This window comes from Mesocricetus auratus, unplaced genomic scaffold (assembly GCF_017639785.1).
Source record: "Mesocricetus auratus isolate SY011 unplaced genomic scaffold, BCM_Maur_2.0 Super-Scaffold_100009, whole genome shotgun sequence".
Taxonomy (NCBI): domain Eukaryota; kingdom Metazoa; phylum Chordata; class Mammalia; order Rodentia; family Cricetidae; genus Mesocricetus; species Mesocricetus auratus.
In genome coordinates this window covers 15,910,140-15,934,729 of record NW_024429193.1, presented here as the reverse complement: position 1 = coordinate 15,934,729, position 24,590 = coordinate 15,910,140, and the positions used below count along the sequence as shown (strand labels likewise).

The 24,590-nt window shown below is 36.8% G+C and overlaps 1 protein-coding gene across 2 annotated transcripts in view; it reads right to left on the bottom strand.

Moving 5' to 3' along the window:
- The window catches only part of Pkn2 (protein kinase N2), a 98,071-nt gene that overhangs the window by 2,469 nt on the left and 71,012 nt on the right, over nt 1–24,590 (bottom strand). Inside the window, exons 7-21 of one of the 2 annotated variants that reach the window (XM_040751672.1) lie at nt 24,125–24,310; nt 23,133–23,242; nt 15,448–15,591; nt 15,058–15,133; nt 14,225–14,399; nt 13,880–14,006; nt 13,304–13,434; nt 13,147–13,222; nt 12,979–13,070; nt 9,112–9,288; nt 5,382–5,444; nt 3,919–3,995; nt 2,845–2,987; nt 409–516; nt 57–137 (exon numbers count right to left, since the gene is read on the bottom strand). In XM_040751672.1, coding sequence (XP_040607606.1) covers nt 57–137; nt 409–516; nt 2,845–2,987; nt 3,919–3,995; nt 5,382–5,444; nt 9,112–9,288; nt 12,979–13,070; nt 13,147–13,222; nt 13,304–13,434; nt 13,880–14,006; nt 14,225–14,399; nt 15,058–15,133; nt 15,448–15,591; nt 23,133–23,242; nt 24,125–24,310 — 1,766 coding nt within the window. The remainder of the gene's footprint in view (nt 1–56; nt 138–408; nt 517–2,844; nt 2,988–3,918; nt 3,996–5,381; nt 5,445–9,111; nt 9,289–12,978; nt 13,071–13,146; nt 13,223–13,303; nt 13,435–13,879; nt 14,007–14,224; nt 14,400–15,057; nt 15,134–15,447; nt 15,592–23,132; nt 23,243–24,124; nt 24,311–24,590) is intronic. The other variant, XM_040751673.1, reaches the window with a different exon arrangement.

Below are 24,590 nucleotides of genomic sequence, written 5' to 3'. Positions count from 1 at the left end.
TCAGTTTCTGTCTCAGTCACTCAAGTCTCACAGAAACCCCGCCCTTGTGCACTCACCCGGAAAAACGGGTGCTTCTTTACATCTTCTGCATCTTTCTCACCGGCTCCCAGGCGGCGCTCAGGGTTTCTTCTCAACAGCTAGCACCAAAGCAAGGATAGGGTGGAAGCAATCAATCAAATGCGATTCACCGACAGTGACTCTCACAACTTTCAGAGGCTTTTTTGTTGTTGATTGTTTAGATTTGTCTAAAGCATGCAATATCTATGAACTAAACACTTGTAAAATTCAACCGGAAATTTTTCTTCAACATAAAAATTTAAGCTTAGGTTGTTCTTTTTTTTTAAAAAAAGAAGTTTTTGTTTTTTCTTTTTTTTTTTTAAAGAAGAATTGTTGATCCTAATTTCTTACCCTTCTCATTATGGAAATGGCTTCTGTAGATAAGAACCTTGGATACCTTACTTCGTCATTTACAATACTGTCAAAAACCTCTTCTTCATCATCACCAGGAAAGGGAGACTAGAAGAAATATTTTATAGTAAGATAAAAGTCCCAAGACAGTATAAAAAAAACATATATTCAAAGTATAACCAAAATTAAGGCAATGAAAATGAAATGAAACAAAAACAGGACCTGGAGATGTAGCTCAGTTAGAGTATCTGCCTAACATGCACGAAGCCATGGGTTCAATTTCCAGTACCACCCAAAACCAGGCAGAACAGAAGTTCAAGGCTAGCCCCTACTACATAGTGAATGTAAGAAACCTGTGCTATCTCTGGGCTACATGAGACTATGTGTCAAGCAAACAAACACTATATGAAGTTCTGATTGTGAGCTGGGCATGCTGGCTTATTCCTATCATTCAAGCAGTTAGGAGACAGAAGTATGAGGACCACAGTTGATTCCAGACGACCACTACAAAGTGAGACCCTACTTCAAACCCCACAAAAAATGGTCCCAATGAGGCCAAAAGAAAACAAAAACAAAAAAAGTACAAACAAACAAAAAACCCAAATGAAGAGTTTAGCCAAACCACGCTTTACAACAGTTAAAAAAAATTATCATTGAAGCTTCAATAATGCTATAAAATTATAATACAGACCAATACATTTTAAGTTTAATTCCTTCCTAATTACCCTCCTGTGGAGGCACTAAAGATAAATGGAATTGAAAGGCAGCTGTAATGGAAAAGCAATGCCTTCTGGGTGTGTTTAAAACTTAACCACTTAGAAACCTTTTCAAAACTAGGAAGCAGGAACTTCCTCACTTGTTTGAACAGAAGGCAGCAAAATCTATAGCCAATTAATTCTGCATGATATATGAAACTTCTTTTTTCATGTTATTTCTCACATAAAGTATTTGGGGGGGGTTAGGGGTAGGGGTGAGGGTTGGAACACGGTCTCACTATGTAGTGCTGGCTGTCCTAGAACTCACTATGTAGGCCTGGCTGGCCTCAAATTCAGAGATTTGCCTGCCTCTGCTTCCTGAGTGCTGGAGTTAAAGGCACACACCACTATTCCTGGCAGAATGTAAATTGTAAGAAAGTAATTTTGAATCAGAATTAAATCTTAGTCTTACTTAAATGTTACATTTAAAAATAAACAGAAACATTCTTTTCAAAACTAGAGTGGAGACAAAGTTTAAGTATGCTACAGTCTCAAGCAATAATATTCATCACCTTAGAAAGACTATTGTGTATACTGAGGCTAAAACAATTTTATTCCATTCCAAATACCTAAAGCTGCTTCTCTAAACAGAGGTGGAAGATTCAGTCTGGACCACATGTCTCAGGAAATGGAATGAGGTCAGATGGATTCAATATCTGATCCTAAAACATGAAGTCTGAAAATGACAAGAACGAAAGATCGCAACCCTACCTCACAAGGGCTGTAGGACATGTTATTAACACTTTGTGTCTACTCACGTATCTGCAAACAGCAATAACACCAGTTTGGAGTTTATTAAATGTTGACGAAAAATAAAAAGAGGTAATATTTATAAAGCTCATAGCTCTTCTAATGAACCGTGTCTTCCCTCTTTTTTCAGAGAATCTACTCCAATTTGATACACTGAAAGGACTGTCGTCTGATCCTTATGGTTAAGTGTCAGTAAACAACACAGACTCAAACATCAGAACCATCTAACATGCAGGAAAGCATCCATCCATCCATCTATTCATTCATTCATTCATTCATTCATTTATTTATCCAACCACTAACGATTCATAACCTGAATGAATGCAATGGGAAACTACATGTGGTTGTGAGCTCTCACAGCAGGGTGTTGGGAATTAAACTGGAGTCCTCTGTAACAGTAATATGCACTCTTAACAGCTGAGCCATCTCTCCAACACTCCTATTGTTTTTGAAGGTCACATTTATTTCCAATAAATGCATAATTGTCTTTTCTTTATAGGTGGCAGATTTTTTTTCTTTTTGTATTTTAATTCAATGACAAAATGTTTTTGCCATTTAGCACAGATTGGTCTCAGATTCACGATCTTCCAGAGCCAGCTAGGACAACAGGTGTGTACCAATATACCTGCCTGGAGGCACATGTTTTTTAGTGTCCCCCCGATCTATTCCCTATGAGACAGCAGTTATGTTAAAAATCACAAAACCACCTCACAATATAAGACGCTGTCTAGAGATATTCATAATACAGTCCATCCACTGTGTAAATATCTAAACTAGGCTAGTAAAGATACTGTAGAAACACAGCGGATCATTAGCATAAAACTGAGTTCCTCCTCACACAGGAGACACATGTAGGTATCTTTGTAAAAATGAGGTGCTTATCCTTCCAATTATCCTCCCTCTCTTCATCTACCCATTTGCTGCTGCTTACCTCTCCGACGAGCATTTCATATATAAGTACGCCAAGGCCCCACCAATCTACAGCCCTTGTGTATGATGTTTCTGTCAATACTTCTGGGGCAAGAAATTCAGGAGTACCACAAAATGTGCTTGTCCTATCTCCATACCCCATTCCTGGAGATGATAAATTCAAGCATTTATTAGCAGAGAAAAAATTGGCATGAAAATTACAAAGTGTGCTTAGAACAGAAAATTGGCATTTCTGTACATGGTATCTAACTCAAACATACGAAGACTTTACAAATCTGTTTCACCCATCATACTACTGATTCAATAAACATCTACTAATAATACTAAGATATCCAAGAACAGTTTATATACTATGGAAACAAAGTAAAAAAAAATAAAACTGCTAGTGTACAGAAGCACATATGAGTTACATTGTTAAATATAAAGAGAAGAGTACCTTATTTAAAATATTGCTTACTGTATCTCATATTCACCTCTAATTATTTCTGGGAGAATGGATTATATTCACAGTATAGATGAGAAAATGTACTCAATGAATTGAAAGCATGGTCTTCAGACACAGAATGTAAGTGAAAAGCTAGGAGTCAAACCTAACCTAGCAGCGTCCAGTGTGACATCTATGACCTTTACAGTTCCTCAGGTGTCCTTTCATTTGAATTGCCTCAGCTTACTGCTTTATTTAGTCCTAAATACATAGAAAAATCTCGGGATATTTGAATACTTGATTTTCCAATTGAAAACATTAACGGTTCTAAGAAACTGGGAAGGTCACGAGGTGCATGTATTTCACTCAGCATAGTCCCTGTCAACAAGCCAGCGCTAAATACCGTCTTGAAGCACAGTAAAGTCGATGGCAGAAAATCACCCATACAGAGAAGCTGAGTCTCACACTACAGTTTTTTGAAGCACCAACTATTTGTATCCATAGAACAAAGCCTTGATGTGGTTACTGGGTTATATGAACAATCCAAATGCTTTAATGGAGTAAATTAAAACTAAAAATACATTAAAAAAAACTACCAAAGTACAAAGGTACAATAATCTATTACAAAGGAAATTTAAAAGGTTCAATTACCTTCTTTGCAAAGACCAAAGTCAGCAATTTTCACAAAGCCTTCTGTATCTAGCAACAAATTATCCAACTTCAAATCTCTGTTCAAGGTGGAAGGATGAAAACAAATCAGTAAGCCACATAGTACAAAACACAATTTTTATTTTCAAGAAGAGTCCGATTTTGTCTTCTGGGAACTTTGTCTTCCAAGTTATAGCATAGGATGCTTTCATTTTCCTTTCTTTTGTGTAGTAATATTGTTCCTAAGTAATTTTTTCTTGTTATATATATATGAGAATGCATTTACAAAATGAAAATTCTATCTCTTCAAACATTTATTTTAAAGTACAGAATTAGTTTAAATACATTTTATTTAAGTTTAAATTTTTACTTAGAGTAATCTGAGTAACAATTTGAAGTTTGTTTATATGCACTATGAAAGAATTTAAGCTAACAGTATAACGATTTAACTTTAAAGAGTATAATTTAAAATAATGAGAAAGCTAGTCAATTACAGATTAAGATAGTTTAAAATACTTTCTTAAGGGACTGGAGAGATGGCTCAAAGTTTAAGAGCACTGGCTGTGTTCTGAGTTCAATCCCCAGCAACCACATGGTGGCTCACTAGCATCTATAATGAGATCTGGTACCCTCTTCTGGTGTGTAGGCATACATGCAACAGAACATTTATGCATAATAAACAAATCTTAAAAATAAAATACTTTATTAAGTAAAAAGAACCAGGAGGAAATCTTTACCTTAAAAACACTGCCAGAAGTTTGAATAAACCACTGTTTATAGATTCCTTTTCTGAGCTGCTGCCCTATAATGAGCCCGCTCTCCAGTACCATGCAGGGTAGCAGTGTGAAGTAGAGTAGCACTACTCAGTGTGGCTAGGGACCAGACGCTGAACACAAGCTGTTCTGCAGTTTGACAAGAAGCCAGTGCCAGGATATGAAAGGGCTATACCAGCAATACACTTTTTAGTTCAGGTGATGGCAGCACTTTTTTAAAATCATTTATATATTATTGTGCTGGAGATCAAACCCAGGGTGTCACACATCATAACCTCTCTATCTACCATTATGCTCAGTTCATGTTACCCAAGACATCAAATGAGAAACAGCATGGTAGTTTACATTCTTGCATAAGCTGTTTATCTCTCTCTGGGGTCCATTGGTCTATACAAGTTTTCTGTAGTAGTTGAATAAATGTAATCACTAGGTGAATGCTACTGGTGAACTGTGTCACTACAGGTCAACTCACACTTTTACTGTTTTAGTCAGGAAATGAGCAGAAGGCCAAGAATCAAGAAGCTCATCACACAACTCTCATGCTGGTAACCTATGTTTCCACATTGGGGTAGGACTCACTTATGACATAGGAAAAAACTAAAAAGTTGGTTAAACACAAAATATCCTTGTTAATTATCCAAAATTCCAATTCACATGGAAGTAAGCTAGTAAAAACAAGACAAATGTACTTACCTATAAACAATTTTGTGCTCATGTAAATATTGCAACCCGAGAACTACACATGCTGCATAAAATCTGTTGGAAAAATTAAATCAAATGTTTAATAAACTTCACTATTTTTTAACCCTTTTATAGTTCAATGTATAACTTTATAGTTAGTGAAGTCTCCAAATATTTATTTATTCCTACTACACATAATGCAATGTGCTATGAATTTAAAAATTGAGAGTATAGGTATAGCAATGGATAGCATTCACTTGGCCTGGTAGTCACTGAGAGGGCTTTCAGTTGGTTCTACAGAAGGAGTTACAATGTACTATAAGGATGGAATGCCAAGAGTGGCAAAGCAGTTTTGTCTGCAAATACAGGCCATTCCCTTAAAGGAGAAAGAGAACACAGACTTGGAAGCTGCTTGACAACTAGTAAGGGTTTGTTGTGTGTTGGGGTATAGTTGTACACTGTATAAAGATGTATTTGCTGGGATTGGTGTAATAAAAAGCTGAAGAGCAATAGCTAGGCAGAAGGTACAAGTGGAATTTCCAGGGAGAGAGACGAGGATATGAATCCAGGTGAGCAGAAAACGCTGGAAGACATGAAGAGGAAACTGGAGGAACAAGATAAAAGACAGGTTAACACCTCATGATACAATGTACATCAATATAAGTGGGTTCCCTTAAGTTACAAGATCTAGTTAGGAATGAGCCTAAGCTATAGGCTGAGCTTTCATAATTAATAAGTTAATAAGAAGTCCCTGTCATTATTTGGGAGCTGGCTGACAGGACAGAAAAGACTCATTACATTTGGTGCCCAGTGAGCAGCATATAAATCTACATAGGGCCTGAGAAGGCTTAGGCGTAGACTCCGTACGTGCAGCATACACAGGTGCAGCTGTCTTAAGAGGTAGACGTGTCTACCAGAGCTGGGGCAGAGGCTGGCTGCAGGCCCAGCGGCAGGCATGAGGTTCCACTCTGACAACCTGAAGTGGGCAGAGCCGAATGGAGCCTCTGCTAACAGCTTAAGGCTTTGCTCACACATCAGAAAGGCTACAGGTGAGCAGTAAAGTGGTCCTGACCAAGAAGCCATTTAAATGGATACAGGAAAAAAAGGTATAGACAGTCATAGAAAAAAATAGTGTAAAAGTGAAGTCTTAAAAAATACAAAGTAATATATATATATATTTTAAAAACCCACAGGAAATACACAGGGTATCTGGATCCTGTATGGTACTTTTGATAATGTATAAAAAAAAAAAAAAACAACAGTTGCTGAGAGACACTGGATTATGAAAACTACTAAATTAAACCAACCTGTATATTTTTAAAATGTCTTCACTTCAGAATAAAAGTTGAAAAATATGTTGCATTGGGACATTATATCTTTGTTTCCACAGGAAACAAAGAGTTATGATTCTCTTCAAAATTAATAAAGGTCAGATTTTACAGAAGTAGAAAATGAAGCCCACGCTGAGAAAAACCTGTTTAGAGCCACACAACTGGAAAACACCATGGCTATGAAAACTAAAGTGCTTTGATTACAGTCTCGGGTGGTACCTTATGTACCAGGCTCTCTTCCAGGTACCACACTGAACAGAATAGATACAGGGTCCACTCTGTTAATAAGAGGAGTAAATGCTTAACAAATTTTATTTCTTCAAAATACTGACAAAAATAGTTCCCTGTGCAGTAAATATAGTAAAAAGCATAAAAATATATACTTTTGTTTTTTTTTTTTAAATCAAGGTACTACCCATGTAGTTCAGGTTAACCCAAATTCAGGATTCTCCTGGGACCATCTCTCCTGAATGGAGGGAGGGTCTACACTGCACACTTTAAAAATTTTAAAACACCTACAGGGATCCTACTCCACTTTTTGTATTCTATGGGCACTGCATGCATGTAGTGCACAGACATACATGCAGACACACACATGAAATGAAAAAATATGGAAAATGAATTCCTATCAACTTTCTACTACTCAGTCTGCTTTTAAAATATGCTACTATGCAGCAGAATTAACTCTTGTTTTCCTATGTGAAAACTGTGACACTATCACTATATATACACACCTCTAACAGTTACACAGAAAATCAAAGGTGTGGAAGAGAAATTGCTATATGTGTATGAGTTGATTTAAGCAGAAAATAGAGTTAAGATGATTCAAAAGTAAAATCAATAAAAGTACTATTGGATTTTTAGTCTAATGCTTTGGGAATATTCTGGAAAGAGTTGATGGGATTAACTAATTATATGGATGTTACAGGAGAGGAAAAAAGAGGATCAAGAGTGACACTCTGCAGTCTAGCTTGAACAACACAGAAGATGATATTGCTATTTAATAAGATGAGGAAGACTGGATGAGTATCAGGCCAGAGAAACAGCAGGAAAATAAATAAGCAGGAAAACAACTATGAGCCTTACAATGGAAAAGCTGGACCACTAGGGAAGAGACTGGGGCTAGTAATGAAAGCCTGATAAGTCTTGTATGTAGGATATAGCTAGTTTCCTAGGCTTCCACTATGTAAAAGTTGTAAAATTAGAATAAATAAACACTATATATTTATAGCCTATAATCTAAAATGATTACTACTCTTGATTTTCATTTAGTTGAATAAGCTAACTTTAATATACAATCTAGTTGAACTAAAAAAATGGTTTAACCTGAAGTCTCTCTTCCATCTCTTTTCTTGGAGGCAATAAGAATACAGGTTGAACATCCCCAACCCCCAAATCTGAAATATGAAAGGCTATAATACAACATTCAGTTTCAGAGTTGGGTGTACTGGTACACACCTACAACCCTAAAGTTTGGGAGGATGACAGAAGCTGGTTATGACTTTTGAGGCCAGCACAGAATACATACCAAATTTAAGGTTCGCTTGGATAACATGGAAAGAACTTGGGGAGGGGGGAGGGCGCAGAACTTGCAGAATTTTGTGATTCTGGATATTGGCAAAATTTCAATATCTGAAGAAACAAAAGCCTAACTATGCCAGACTTTGTGTTTTCCATTTGTTTTGTTACAAAACCTAAAACACTTCTGGCTTCAAGCATTTTGTGTAATGGACAAGCAACCTATAACATTATTTTTAGCATTCTTTGAGAAGTATGATAAACACAATCTTACCCTTAAAACACAAATCAAATATTTTTAAAAATATGAAATACCACCACTTCAATATCTTTGAGTATAATTTGTTTTAAAGATTCTAGGATGACATTCTTCAGGGGGAAAGCTAATAACTAAAATAAAAACAATCTAAAGTTGACTCTGAATTATCAAGCATGAAATAATGATAATTCATTAAATTTCACCATGGACAACCGAGTATATAAACACAAAAAGTATTCAGCAAAAAATATGAAACTCTACTATTTATTACAAGATCTATGTTTATTAGAGAAGAGCCAAGGATGTAAATGTCACGTCTCCTTTTACTCCCTTGAGTCACGGAGAGTGAGGTGGGTGTCTAAGGCATACTCACACAGCTCTGGGCGGGTGTCTGTGTCTAAGGCACACTCACACAGCTCTGGGTGGGTGTCTAAGGCACACTCACACAGCTCTGGGCAGGTGTCTGTGTCTAAGGCACACTCACACAGCTCTGGGCGGGTGTCTGTGTCTAAGGCACACTCACACAGCTCTGGGCGGGTGTCTGTGTCTAAGGCACACTCACACAGCTCTGGGTGGGTGTCTAAGGCACACTCACACAGCTCTGGGCAGGTGTCTGTGTCTAAGGCATACTCACACAGCTCTGGGCTCAGAGAAGACATCGGTGTGGATGTGCATCATAAGGTCCCCGCCTGCAGCATACTCCATCACAAAGCACACATGCTCTCTTGTTTGGAAACAGGCAAAAAGGTTCACCAGAAAGGGGTGTCTGACGCTATTCACAGTCTCAAAAATTCTTTTTTCACACATCAGGCTGTTAAGAGAAAAAATTACCAAGACATAAAATCAAATTATAAACTTTTATGAAATTAAAAAAAAAATCACAAAAATATATTTTGCAGTATTATGAAAAATATCCAACTTGATATATTATGGTAACTGAAAACATATTAATGAGTAGCAGAATACATAGATTATTACATGATAATATCAGGCTGGCACAATGGGGCTAGTAGTTATAGTTAATTTACATAGAGACCCAATAAGTAAATAAAGTTTGTGACCATGGTAATTCCAAGGACAGTATTTATAATTTATTAGCTTGAGAATTCAAATTTTTATCATATAAAATATAAAGCTGAGAGATACAGATAGGCTGATAAAAATTGAATCTAGAAGACTGACTAGAAAGCAAAGACAATTCTATACATTTCAAAAGGGAATTCTTTGAAAACAACATGAACATACAAATGTCTGCAGCAATCCCCATAAGAGCAAGACAAGTTCTTGAAAGGAATGTGGCAAACTCCCTGAATGTGGAGCATTTATGTTCCCTAAACAGCCAAAGAAAAATAAGTCTTCTTCCTTCCAAAAATATTTAGTAATATTAGTACTGAGTGTGCTAAGTACCATTGAGTCATCTTGCTAGCTCCTTAATTTCTGTATCCTATAATTTCTAGTACAGCATAGATTCAATTTCTCCTTAAAAAAAAAAGGGTCCTAAATCTATTAGTATATAATATCTTTCTAATACATTGCTATTTTATGCAACATTTATTTTTAGGTAAAATTTATTTAGCCTTCTTTATTAACAATGATTTTATGCCTTGTTCCACTAAGTGACCAGTTTTGTTCAAACCCCATATAACATGAAATGCTTTGGCTTTATTCTATCTCACACACACATTCTCCCCTCCCTCCCTCCCTCCCTCCCTCCCTCCCTCCCTCCCTCCCTCCCTCCCTGCCTCCCCCTCTCTCTCTTTCTCTCCCTCCCTCCCCCCCGAAACAACTTCTGTTAAAATATGGACTGATAAGAAACCAGAGTGAGTGGTTACCACAGTGCATGTACGGGAAGGATGAACTGAATGCTCACAACTGTGCAGGAAAACTGAGTGATAATACTGATTACTTTGGTTTTCAACTATACTTGATATTGATTTAAAGAAAATTACTTAAAATTTACTGTAAACTATATAAAGTGGCACATATCTAAGTAAAATAATATAAAAACAATATAGCCCAGACTACAGAACAAATTTAGAGATCTGTGATCAAGGGAAGGGGGATGAGGTATGATTGAACAGTGAGCATATGCCGGTAATCTCAGCACATGGAAAGCAGGACTAACTGTAATTTGCAGGCCAGCTTGGACCACACAGAGACTTTATCGTCCCCAAAACAACAACAGCAAAAATTAAAAAGCAGTAGCATGGAATTAAAAAAAAACTCGATGGGATTCTTAAAGGGGCAAAATATAACATAAACATAAAGGATTCTGCTTAGTTATAACTGTATCAAGGGGTATACAAATTGGAAAGGAAGAAGTCAAACTTTCACTATTTGCAGATGATATGATAGTTTACATAAGTGACCCAGAAAAAACTCTACACGGGAACTCCTACAGCTGATAAACACCTTCAGCAAAGTGTCAGGATTAACTCAAAAAAATTAGTAGCCCTACTATATACAGACAATAAATGGCTGAGAAAGAAATCAGAGAAACATCACCCTTTACAGTAGCCAGAAACAACATAAAGTACTTCAGGTAATGCTAACCAAACAAGAGAAAGACCTGTATAGCAAGAACTTTTGAGTCTTTAAAGAAAGAAATTAAAGAAGACACTAGAAAATGGAAAGATCTCCCATGCTCTTGGATAGGTAGGATCAACATAGTAAAAATGGCAATCTTGCCAAAAGCAATCTAACAGATTCAATGCAATCTCCATCAAAATCTCAACACAATCTTCACAGACCTTGAAAGAACAATACTCAACTTTATATGGAAAAACAAAAAGCCCAGGATAGCCAAAACAACCCTGTACAATAAAGGAACTTCCAGAGGCATCACCATCCCTGACTTCAAGGGCTATTATAAAGCTATAGTCATGAAAACAGCTTGGTATTGGCACAAAAACAAACAAGTAGACCAATAGAATCCAATTGAAAATACTGATATAGACTCACACATCTATGAACACCTGATCTTTGACAAAGAAGCTAAAATTATACAAAGGGAAAAAGAAAGCATCTTCGGTAAATGGTGCTGGCATAACTGGATGCTGGCATGTAGAAGACTGCGGATAGATCCACGTCTATCACCATGCACAAAACTTAAGTCCAAATGAATCAAAGAACTCAACATAAATCCAGCCACACAGAACTTCTTGAACTAACTGGTACAGGTATGTTCCTGAACATAACACCAGTAGCACAGAAACTGAGATTGACAATTAATAAATGGCACCTTCTGAAACTGAGAAGCTTTTATAAGGCAAAGGGCACAGTCAACAAGATAATTAATTTATTCTTTTAAATCTCATTTTATATTCTAGCCACTTCTCCCTCCAACCCCTCCTACTGCCCCCCTTACCTCCTCCCAGTTCACTCCTCTTCACAGGTAAGGGCTCCCATGAGGAGTCAACAAAGTCAAACATGTCAGTTTTATACAATAATTCCACATATGTGTATGTGTGTATGAATCACATTAAAATACATTATGAATTCTAATCTTTTATTCCTAAAGTCCTTGCATTTTAGTAACCATATAAAGATGTATCCACAGCATTTATACATTATTAAACTCTTTGAAATGTAAGGCACTATAATAAAAAATACAATTTAAAAGACACAAGCTGGAGAGATGGCTCAGAAGTTAAGAACACCAATTGCTTTTCCAGAGGTCCTGAGTTCAATTCTCAGCAACCACATGGTGGCTCACAACCAATTGTAATGAGATCTGGTTCCCTCTTCTAGCCTGTACTCAAACATGCAAATAAAGCACTGTATATATAATAATAAAAAACAAACAACTTCCTCCCAAAACAAACAAATGAAGAAATGTCTTAGTGGTTGAGAACAATGGTTTTCTTCTAAAGGACTCCGGTATAATTCCTGTTACCCACATAACAGCTCCACAATGGTATAACTCAAGTCCTAAGGGATACAACACCCTCTACTACTGCTCTCAATAGGTATTGTATACACATGGTACACAGACATACATGCAGACAAAACACTCATACACATAAAAGATCTCAACACATATGCCACTGCATGTGTGTATATAGAGAGACTAAGTATAATTTTTTTAAGAACACAGAGAAGGGAAAATTCATAAAGGTCTATGTCAAAAAGTGATGGTATTAATCATCAAGTTATTTGTGGATTATCAAGAAATGACAATTTATCTGCTTCATAGGCTAAAATGCAACTAGTTTTATTAAACCAAAAATGAGTGATGGCTCTATGCTAACACTTTATTAACAACTCAACTTAAAAAAAATGTAATGGAATTAGTTTAAACATTCCACTGTCTTTACTTGGTCACTGTCTTTACTTACTATCCACTAACGTAGCATAAGGCAGAGTCAAGTTACTGGAAAGAAAAACAGTATTTAATTAGTGATGGCCTTTCAACATCATCGAACATTTCTTGGAATTCACATTTATAGTTGTCCACTCAATCTCTCACTTCAAAGAAAAACTTCCATTTGACAAAACTGACCTGTCTACTTCATCTCGAGCCACAATGTCTCCTTTCTTTAAGGCTTTTATAGCAAACATTTCATTTGTGTGCTTATATTCAGCCAACAGCACCTGAAATAAGATTAAAATAATTAATTTTCATTTGATTTACCAATCTTGTATGCACTCCTAAGTTTTGATATATTACCTTTCCAAAATGTCCTCTCCCCAACACAGCACAGCACCTGAAGTCTTGCAGATTGAACTGAAACCTTGGTTGAGATCTAAAACAGTAATAATTAAAAGTAAGGCAACTGCAGAACCAAGCGGACATCAGCAAGGCTTTGCATCTACTTGTTCCTTACCTTTTTTCCTCAAGCTCTCGAATACTCCAACAACTTCGACCTGAGTCAGGAATGTCAAGCTCATATTCAGATTTGGATTTTGGACGCATGTTATTTCTGTCATTCTCAATATCGAAAACAGTTTCTGAACCCTGTACAATAGTAAGGGCTCATTAAGCTAGAGGAACCTCCAGTAAAACAAACAAACATATTTGATAATCATAAAGTATGAGAAACAATTCCAAAAGCATTAGAGAAGAAATTTCAGATTTGGTTACTTGTTCTTATAGAAAAAAAAACAAAAACAAAACCAAGAAAAAAACAACACATTATCTTCCAATTTATGCAGCTGATTGCATCCCTTTTGGCCCGTGAGAATACAGAGGCTAATTACAACAGTGTTCCAACTGTTGTTATCTCCCATCAACTTCACCTCTTTGAGGAAATTTACTCATAAAAAACCACCCCCCTCAAAATAACAATAACCAAAACAAAACACAAACTCACAGTTCATATTGGCAATTTTAACTGAAATGTAAACTTTAGTCACTACGATGTTAAGAAGGAATTTTAGAAGGAAGAGTTAGAACGCCTTGCCTGTCCAGGTATATCCAAAACTCTCAATTCGGAAGATTCATCTATCTCTCCAAGGGAAGAAGCACGTGGTGGGGCTGGAGGAGGTTCAGGTTCAAGATCAAAGTCCAATTTGGTTACTGTAGAATCACTTACAGAAGACAAAGCAATTTACCGAAACAGCAATCAAAGTCTTTATTTTTAAGTAGCTGCAAAATAAAAGCAAACTAACTTCTTTTAAACCAGGAGTGTAGTAGTTTCACAATTCTACATGGAAAAGCCTGGGACTGAGTGCAGTCACTGTAATCCGTGTTATGAAGTCACAGTAATGGCTGTGCATGATATACTTAAGCCCTCTAAGACATATACCTGGCTGGAGGTGCTAGTTCCGAGATGCGTGCGTCAACCACTGGTACTGCAGCAGGCACAGGAGTCTGAGGGCTGAATGTGCCAGAATGATTTACTGTGGGAATAGCTCGTCTCACTAGCCTTCCCCACGTGGCAATATTAATATTCATTTGAGGAGCTCTGAGAAATGTTTTGCCTGTAGATAAAGTGAATAACGAAAGCAAGATAAGTAATATCATTTTTTATTACCAAAAGCCATAATTTAAAAAAATCCATATTCATCAGCTTATAATTTATGAACAAATAAAATTTGTAATTTAAAAACTAGTTCTCCAGTTCTTAACTTTTGGTTTTTATTAAGTTAGTGTAAGTATCACAAATAATTTTAAAAACAGATAAAGTCTGGATTCTTTTGTAACTCTAGAAGTTTGGTGTGGTTAAAGTTTAAAGCATCTATGGTAATGAACAATAGGACTCAGTGATATCGTGTTTGCTTCAAATAAGCTCAGAAAGCAAGGAGTAGGTGGGAAATGACAGGACAATTATTATTATTACTGAAACTCAGTGATGAAGCCAGGCATGGTGGTGCATGCCTATAATCCAAGCACATGAGAGACAAAGGCAACAAGATCATTTTAGATCATTTTAAGGTCAGACAGCATAATTCGAGGTCACACAGGCTACTAGACTATCTCAAAACAAAACAAAGAAACGGAGTAATGGATTCTATTATTCAGGTTATATTTAAAAACTACTTAAAAATGTTAGAAATGAACACTAAAAAGAAAACACAATTACTTTTAGAATGACAGCTAGATTTTCTATAAAGGCTGTATTTGATTCTTAGTAATTACCTTGTTGTTTTGAAAAAATTTTCTTTTGCCTTTGGAGTTTTGGTCTTCTTTCAATAACTGGGTTGAAAAAGGTAACCTGTAGTGAAGGAAACCCTAGTTGCCATGAAAACAGTAAGGATTACGTTTTATGCAATCTACTAGACTCCCAAGTTTGAGAACTTAAGGGGAATATTGTCTATAACTTACTCCAACCCCTTCATTTTCCAGATGAGAACACAGACCTAGAGAGGATAAATGATTTTCCTCAAGGTCACACCCCTAATGTGCATCAGAGAAGCAAGAGTTGAAGGTACCCATCTTTTGAATAACATTCTTGCCACTTCCGCATCATGCTCCGACACAAACAATTTCTACTATAGTTATGCACATTAAATAAAATACATTTATTACCTCTGCAAACAAAGTACCCTGTGGTTCCAAATAGAGACACATGCCATGCCGCTGGTTGTCTAAAAAATCTTCTAACCTCAGAAATTTTACAGCACACAGAGATCGCCAATCACGCCAATAAACTGAAATTTCCAGTTCACGTGACTAAGATAATTAAAAAAAACAAAACAAACAAACAGAAAAGACATCATTGGACACACACTTGAATAAAATATCACAAAATATATGAAATACAAATACAATAAACAAAGTACACACCCAAACCGCACTACTTTAAATAAAACTGTAATTTTTTTCAATTATATATCATTTTTATCACTTACAAAATTTAACTTAAACAAACTTATATTCAGACAATCTCTGCTAACGCATTCCTAAAGTTCAAGGCCAGAACACACACTGAGAACAATCAATAACCAGAGAAGCTTCGCTCCCACTTAGAACCGCAGTCAGTCATTCAGGTTTCTCTTATTCAAATAATTCAAATACTGTTGACTGCTGCTGGAATGGCCCAGCGCTTCCCTCAGAAACCCATGTCAACACCCATTTCTTTGACCCACTACAGGGACAGAGAAGGTCTGGGATGACTTTCCTTCTGCACTCATGTGTGCCGAACACTGTGAGTACTGTAAGAACATCAGGCCATGGACTTCAAAAGATTACCACAAGGCAGTAAGACTGATGAGAACAGCACTCTCGTGTCAAGTGGAAAGAAGGTAGGGTTTAACCCATGTTTTATATAGAAAAATGTTCATTTACTATAATCTAAAAAAGACATAAAAAATTTGTAATGACTTGAATATCCAGGCCATAAGAACAAGTTAAGTATATATGATTTCATATCCAAGAGAATACATTGGGGTAATTATAAATAATGTTTACATGTGAAAACGTACTTAAGGTTTTGACAACTTACCACTAACTATACCTTAGACAATAGTTTGTATTTTGGGATAAAGTCATGAACTGATTTTTGAAGCATTATTTATGCACATTTTAATTGGAAAGTACAAGACGCTTTCACTGTTTTATTTTATGCAGATTATCCACAATAAAACAGAAATGTATTTCCCTTTAGGTTCTACAATAAATTACTTCTTTTATATAAAAATTTTCAATTTGTGAAACTGCATCTTATTATGTAAGCTCCTAGTATACATACATAATAGATTTTTACTTTAAATTATGTAACTAGCTGATGAAAATGAAAACACGTATGAAAATGCAATATGAAATAAACCTAAGTCAAGACAGAGCATGTCAGAAGTACTCTGTATCAATGGTCTGAAGTGTCAGTCAGCCCCAGGACCCCGCTGAAGGTTTATCCTGGGTGACAGCAGTGCTTCTGGGAAGTGGTGGGACTTCAGGACGGGGCTTGAGCAGTGAAGGAACCCTGGCAGTGGACAGCTGAAGCATATATTGGGATTCTGCCCCTTTTCTTTCCTTGCTTTCTGGCTGTCAGGAGGAGAGCAGCCCTTCCTCCTTCGTGTGCTAGCATCCTGTCTGCTTTACCCTGAGTCCAAAAGGACTATGAACCCCAAACTCTAAAACTGTAGGCCAAAGGAAAACTTCTCCTCCTCTGAGATGAGTTTTCTCATGTGTTTTGTCAGAGTGACAATGACTAGTTAATACAGACTCACTGCTAGCAAAAGAAAGGATCAGAAAATAGAATTTTTGGTATGTGATCCCAGGATCTCATCTCTGACTCATAATTAATATGGCAAAAAATACCTTGGAGTAAAGAAGTATAAGAATATAAGTATTTTAGGATTAGCAAGTGGCTGGCAGGCATGCCTAGGTGAGTACACACACACACACACACACACACACACATATATATATACACACAAATCACATGCATACACAAGGTTTAAATATTTTAGAGTTATTTTTACAAATACAGGAAGAATAAACTGAGGATTGCTAATTTAGATTTATTTTTCCTTTTTACATCTGGTGAATGGAGGTTTACTGGCTTCTATCTTCCTCCATTGTTTTGAGCCGGAAGACTTACTAAGGATCAAGATGATGTATGAGGCAAAGGCTTATAGATTAAGCAGACTGCAGGGCCACAAATGTTAGTTACAGAATTACTACTGTCTGCTGAAGCGGTGGGACTATGTGGAGAGCTGCCCCAGTCACTTCAGGCTGCTATCCATTCTAGTGAATCCATTCAAACTAACTTAATTGATTTCTCCCCATCTCTAGTCTGTGTGCCAAACAAAACTAAACAGAGATCTGAGATTTGGTACACAACGTAAATTCACAGAGCTAAGATAGCTTTCTTGGAGTTCTACAAAGTTTCAGGGACAAGAACTTTACTTTTTGTCCCTTTTCACTGTTCCCTGTGAATGCTTCCCAAACTGAGCTGTTATCTATGACCTAGAGATACTATTAGTGCTCTATAACTTATACCAGCTATATGTCAGTTTTCTTTAACCTCTATCACCCATGTACTCTAGGGAAGCTGACTAAAGATATAGAATTTGAGGCACAGAACACCATACAGATCAACTAAGCCTTCTACATAAAGAGATGCCACCACTGTCCGGAATGGAAACTACAGGTGAGTTTTAAAGTGCAAGGGTTTCCAAGCAATCTCAAAGGACAAGAAAAATACAATCTGGATACAGTACAGTTCAAAAAGATGGGCAATGGGACCTGAGTTAAGCACCAACTGGCAATAGTGGCTAATTATACAGCTCCTACTTCATTTTGTTTTACTGTGAATTTAAATAAAGAATAAAAGAAAACTGTGGGTATGAGTGAAGAATCTGTGTGGCTTATCCTTCTAGAGCTAGAATATAAGTAGAAAAAGACATGAGGCACCAAGTCACTTTTACAGGTAGCTAAGGCAGAAGAGTAACAAATATATTACTGTATTGCAATTGGAAAAAAAAATTAAGAGGGACATCTAGCACAACGAGGCATGAGGATGGATGAATTTCCAAGTGATCTGTTGAGGAGCCTGGGTTGCTGAGGAATACGCTAACTTTTCAGAGGGAACACAGTGACATCTATTGTGCAGCGTGATGACCACCAGGTGAGTTTGTCTACACTTTCGCTATTAGCACTGCTATGTCCATCCTGGTGCCATCAAATCTTTACTAAGCTTCCTTTTCAATAATAACAAAAAGAGAGAGAGAGAGAGAGAGAGAGAGAGAGAGAGAGAGAGAGAGAGAGACAGAGACAGAGACAGAGACAGAGACAGAGAGACAGAGAGACAGAGAGACAGAGAGACAGAGAACACATGCAAGAAGAAATGAGGGCCGGGCGTTGGTGGCGCACGCCTTTAATCCCAGCACTCGGGAGGCAGAGGCAGGCGGATCTCTGTGAGTTCGAGGCCAGGCTGGACCAACAGAAGAGAAACCCTGTCTCGTAAAACAAAAAAACAAAAAAACAAAAAAACAAAAAAACAAAAAAAAAAAAAAAAAGAAGACATGAGGATCTGTTTGATTCCAAACTTTGGAAAACTCTATTTTGGACAGGATTTAACACTTGTTCCCCTGATACTGACTGCCTGGGACACAAATACAAACAGCAACTAATAATTATTTACTGTTTTGTTTCTGAGACAGGTTCTTACTATGCATACCCCAGGCTGCCCTTGAACTCTCCTGCTCGACCTTCTCAGTCCTGGGATTACAGGTATGCTTCACGTGGCACTTACTTCCTAAGAGAGGCAACCATGGGATATTGATTTCCTTTTAAGTTTTGGCCTATAGAGACACTATGAAAAAATTATTGGAATTTGTGAAAGTTTGAGAGCTTTGTTAAAGTAAAGGAGAATGAAATGCCATTGCTAAAAATAAAAGGCAAAAAGCAAACTGTTTGTCCTAAAGTTAAAAAAAAAAAGTTCAGTGTTGGAAATCCATAAGCTAAGGAATGGTGACAATTCTACAAGAGTGCATGTAACACTTATCTATTTACTGGTCTTCGGTAAGCTTCTGAGAAAAACATGTGTTTTTGCAGCAAGCAAGCAGATGACAAACTAAAAGGAAATTAAAGAGAGTTAAATAAAACCTTATTAGGATGTTATTAAAGAACAAAGAATGAGAACTTAGCCAGAGCAGAAGTCATAACCACTCTTAGGAAGTAGGAGCAAGAGTCAATAATTATCAGAATCCAGTGAGCATGGATCTTGACAGGAGGACCACCCAGAAGGACACCACAGATGGACACTGCTGTGAAACCAGGCCAAGAAGTGAAGGAGAGAGGGAGAGCACACTGACTTTCCCATGCTCCTGCCCTCTCATCTACCGGTATCTCTTCTTCTAGTACATCATGCAGTAATTCAAGAACTGCACTGTTATGTGCCTATTGGGGCAAAGAATAGAACAGGGAAGGCAGAAGCCTGGAGGAAACAGTAATGTCTGGTCCTCTCTGGGAGTCATGAGGACATTCTACAGATGGAAAAAGACAGGACACAGGGACAACGAACAATTTAAAAGTCAGCTTGCTACAGAGGCACTGTTTTGCTCCCTTGTAGGAAAAGAGGCAAACAACTTGAACTAAACGAACTATTAAGTCTTACAAGATTGTAAGTTATGTGTAAGTTATGTTCACACACTCTTCCACAGCCTTCCTTTTACTCCAAACCTACATTTCTTTCTGTCTCTATACACTTATTGCACCTATTTCTAAATTGGAATATATTTCCCAAACAAAACCAGTAGACTTTCCTACTGGTCTTCCCCTCATGGCAGTCCAACTGCCTTCATTCATCAAAGTTAGATTAACCACCCATTTGTCATAAAGGCACTCTGAACAACTTCAGACTCCCCTCTTTACTTTTTAGATGTGAGTATATTACTCATTCTTCTAGAAACTTGGATTCTATAATCTATAATTCACAATTATAACTGACTCTGGAAAATTCACATACATGCTCGCCCTCTATTCCTTCATTTTGAATTCTACTTAGTGTGTTGGCCTTCTTGCTCTAGCCTTCATGTCTCTTGGCCTCCTTTTCATAAGTTTAAAAAAAACCTCTTTATAATCCATATAACTTCTTTAGCTCTATTACAGAGCCATTATCCTCAATTTCAAACATAACATTCGTCACTGTTATAAGTTCTATTAGTTCTTCCCATGGGCATGAACAAATAACCCATCAACTAATGGTCAAACACAATTTATTTTCTGTGTCCTGCCAATTATGTCAAAATGAAATCTAGACATCTTCAATTTCATTTCATTGTTAAAACTGACTACTAATTTTGATTTATCATTCTTTATTCACTCAAGTTTCCAAATACTTTAACCATTTAAACATTAACTTTATATTCTTTATCTCAGTTGTATTACCTATTTTTGCTAAATATCATTTCTATTTTCAAATTTTGAATAAAGGCTCATGTTGAGGAGAATCCAGTTTTATGATTTCAAACTATTTATGGTTTTTTATTTTGCTACAAACAATTTATTCTTAATCTTAGGATCTTAATGGAAGAAACACTTCTAATTCTGTTTCATTTCTCTTACAGTAATTTTATCTCAAAGGAATAAGACAGAACAACAGCTGACACAGGATGTTCTACTCTGGCCTCCGAGCATGGACCTATGTTAGCAAGCACTCACACATCCTACACAAATTTTGAAACGCTTTAGAGTGAGTCACTGAACGACTAACTTCGCCAGGATAATAAAAGGCATCATATATACACTGTAGCAGTCTTCCCACCTGACATTACTGTAGTTCATCCTGACACCCATGTAGAGACAGCGAGACAATGGGCAGTGGTAAACCTACAAACCTTCCCACACTAGCTGACAATTAAAAGACAGCAAATGGACTCAAAGACTTGAATCTGCTATCTACTGGCTTGTGCTCTGTGCTCCAAAGTCATGCAGCACAGCCAATCTCTTCTCTAAGCATGTGGAAAACACTGTTACTTGACTAGAATTATTTCTGAAAACCAGGACCTGCCCAGGAAAGACCCTTATGAATGAGATCCAGTGAGTTAAGACACAAACTAAAACCCCATTGATACTTCTAGTCAAACTTTCTCCTCACTCCTTTAACTTCAAAAGGTTCTATAAATTACAATGCCCATTTCCCTTGACTGCTCACATGTAACAGCACAGTTCACATCTCACCACTCTGACAATTCTTCACCAATACTCTAGATACAATCATACAGTCAACACCTCTCACTGTCCCCTTTCTACTTCTGGGATACTGCTTATGAGAGATTGTTTTTCCACTGTGGACTAGTAGTAGCTTCTATAAAGACAGTATTTCTATCAGGTCATTCACTGTAGTAAACCAGAGATCGAGCACCTATTAAAAGCCTACAGGCACAGTAGAACACTTGGGAATCAGAAGCAAGAAGACCAAAATAATCTTAAAACTATCCCCACTACTACCCGCCCCCCCTAAAAAAAAACCCAAGACAAAACAAAGACAGCAGCAACAACAAAAACCCTTTCACTCTCTTAAGGGACACTGTGGCACCTCTCTGCCTCTGCTGTTTTACTTCACATTACACCTCTATCTCGGGTTTTTGCTGGCAACACTCCAAATTCCCGCATAAGGCAAGTTATGTGTTTCTTCTTTTGGGAATATTCTTTGGATCTTAGCAATCTGTATATGTATTCCCACACTGGATCCCAGTTCAAGTATAATTTCCACTATAATAGTCCCTCAAAGCTCTATTCCCTCACTTCTGACCTGTTATATACATCTCTGTTCCCTCACTTCTGTGCAGATTTTAAACTATTTACTAGTTATCTTTGACTGTTTTGACTAATCATAGCCAGCAATGAGATACTTGGCCCAGAATGTAAAATCATGACTAGTAAGCCTGTGAATTACATTATAACTATGTATCTCTGGAAATCTATGTCCTACAAAATGCCTGCCATATATGAGCTGCTGAGTAGAGACACAAAGACAGGTCTTACAGATGAATGGGATTCCCTTGTGATTTCTAATTAGAAGAACTTAAAACTTACCCTAGAACATACTCTAGAACTAATGGATAGGTTTAAATCAAAAAGTTATCATCTTGCAGATTTGAATGTAGTGTTGACTTCTATTAAACGGAAACAGACCATTCATGAAAGACATACTGACACACAACAGCTGGAGAAACAGAGAATAATTTCAACGTCACTTTTGAAATCTTGCTATGAAAGAATCACTGGACTAATAAGATTGTACACTATTGAATACAAATAGCTAAGCATGCAGTGGCAAAGTCCTCAATGCAAGCACAGGTTGAGAAGAAATACCGGTAATTGACCCAACTAGGGCTACACAGAAAAACAATACAAAGTAACCTCAGAGCTAACTAACATACTCTGTACGTACATATGCATATTCTGGTACTAGATTTCACACCACAGACTTCTTGGTGACATAAACTACACATTTTCAAATTATTGAAACCGGAGCTATTACAGCAATCAGATATCTATGTCTTAGGATGAATGTATATACATCCCTAAGGTGAGTAATGTCAGAAACATGTAAGCTCTGCTACTTTTACAATCTTTGTGGACCTATGTGGTGGTGTATGCCTTTAATCCCAGAGGCAGGAGGACCCCTGTGAGTTAGAAGCCCAGCCTGGGCATACATAAGACTCTATATCAAAGCACAAAACAATGTAATATAACAAGTCTTAAAGACTTCCAATAAAAAAAAAATCACACTATTTTCAAGTAAAAATTTCTTATCTTACCCTGTCTAGTTCCAGTGTAAACTTCTGGTCCCAAGACTGATTGGAAATAGGCTTCCAGCTAGTTTGACCAACCACAGTATTGTCTAGCTTCAAAACAGCACAGACATCATCTGTAATTATAATTTAAGTTTGGTTAAAAACTTTAAACTGTTCAAAGACAATTATCACTGTTTTATAGCACTAAAAGTCTGAAGACTCTTTGAAAATGATTTTTTGTAATCAATATTGAACTGTCTGAATTTCAACTAGTTCTCTTTTATATACATAAACATTCCTAATAGTTCCTCAAAAATTATTCTTGTTTCTGATAAAAACACAAACACTAAATGGTATTTTGCATACGTAAGAAAGTAATTCAACTCCCCTTACGTGTAAACGTATTAGCCATTTGATTGTTTCCCGCTACATTTGTTAGAGAGCTTACTGCCTTAGATAGTTCTTTATTTGCACACCTCTCCCAATTCCCTCTAAACACAAGAAAGCTACTTCTGTACTCTCTAGAATCGCCTTCCTTCTCGCTATATGTTTAGGAATAGTTTGTTATTCACTAGTATATTCAACACGTTCCTAAATCTCTTATTTTTGCTTTCAAAACCCTGAATGTGTCCCCTGCCAAAACTGATTACTCAGTCACTATTTATCCCAGCACACATCTCATCCAAAAGCCATTTACCAAAAGTTCAGTTTGTAATGGTCACCAAACTATTAGAAGAGCCAAGATAGAGTCTACTAGAAAGAAAAGACAGTGTCTGTAGCCCTTCATTTTGGTATAAAGAGTGATGTTCAAATGATTTTGTTATTTGTCACATATTCTCATTCATTTTTTAATAAGTAAAATGTGTTGTTTTTCTATTGCCTGTCTAAATTTAAATTTTTTTAAATTATGGCAATGAAAACTTTTTGTCCTATTTGGACACTTCCCATTTTTGTCTGCCTCCACTGATATGGCCCTTTAATCTGTGACATGATTTTAAAAAGCATGGTTACTGAACTGGACAAGTCATCGGTTTTCAGGAGATTGCGACTACTTCCACTTTTACTTTTACTACTTCTGCTCATAAAAGACGATCTGTTTTCACTTGGACTCCATCCAGGCAGTGCAACTGACGTTGCTTTTGACCGTCCAGGCACATTCTCTAGGATATCTTGGCACCCCATAAGACGGACTTCCAAAGTACCTGTTAATAAATAAATAAAAACAATTGTAATATACAAAGCCATGGTCTGAAAGAGGAAAAAGAGGAGGACTTGCTAAACTAACAAACTCTCCTATATATGATCTGTGAGAAATCTACCACCCTTCCTTATACACTCAAAGAAACAACTGACAACTCTTAACTATGGCAACTGCAAGAATTTAATGGAAAAGACCAATGCCACCCTTCTTATTTCACTCAAAGAAACAACTGAAAACTCTTAATCATGGCAACGGCAACAGTTTCTATAGAAAGGAACAGT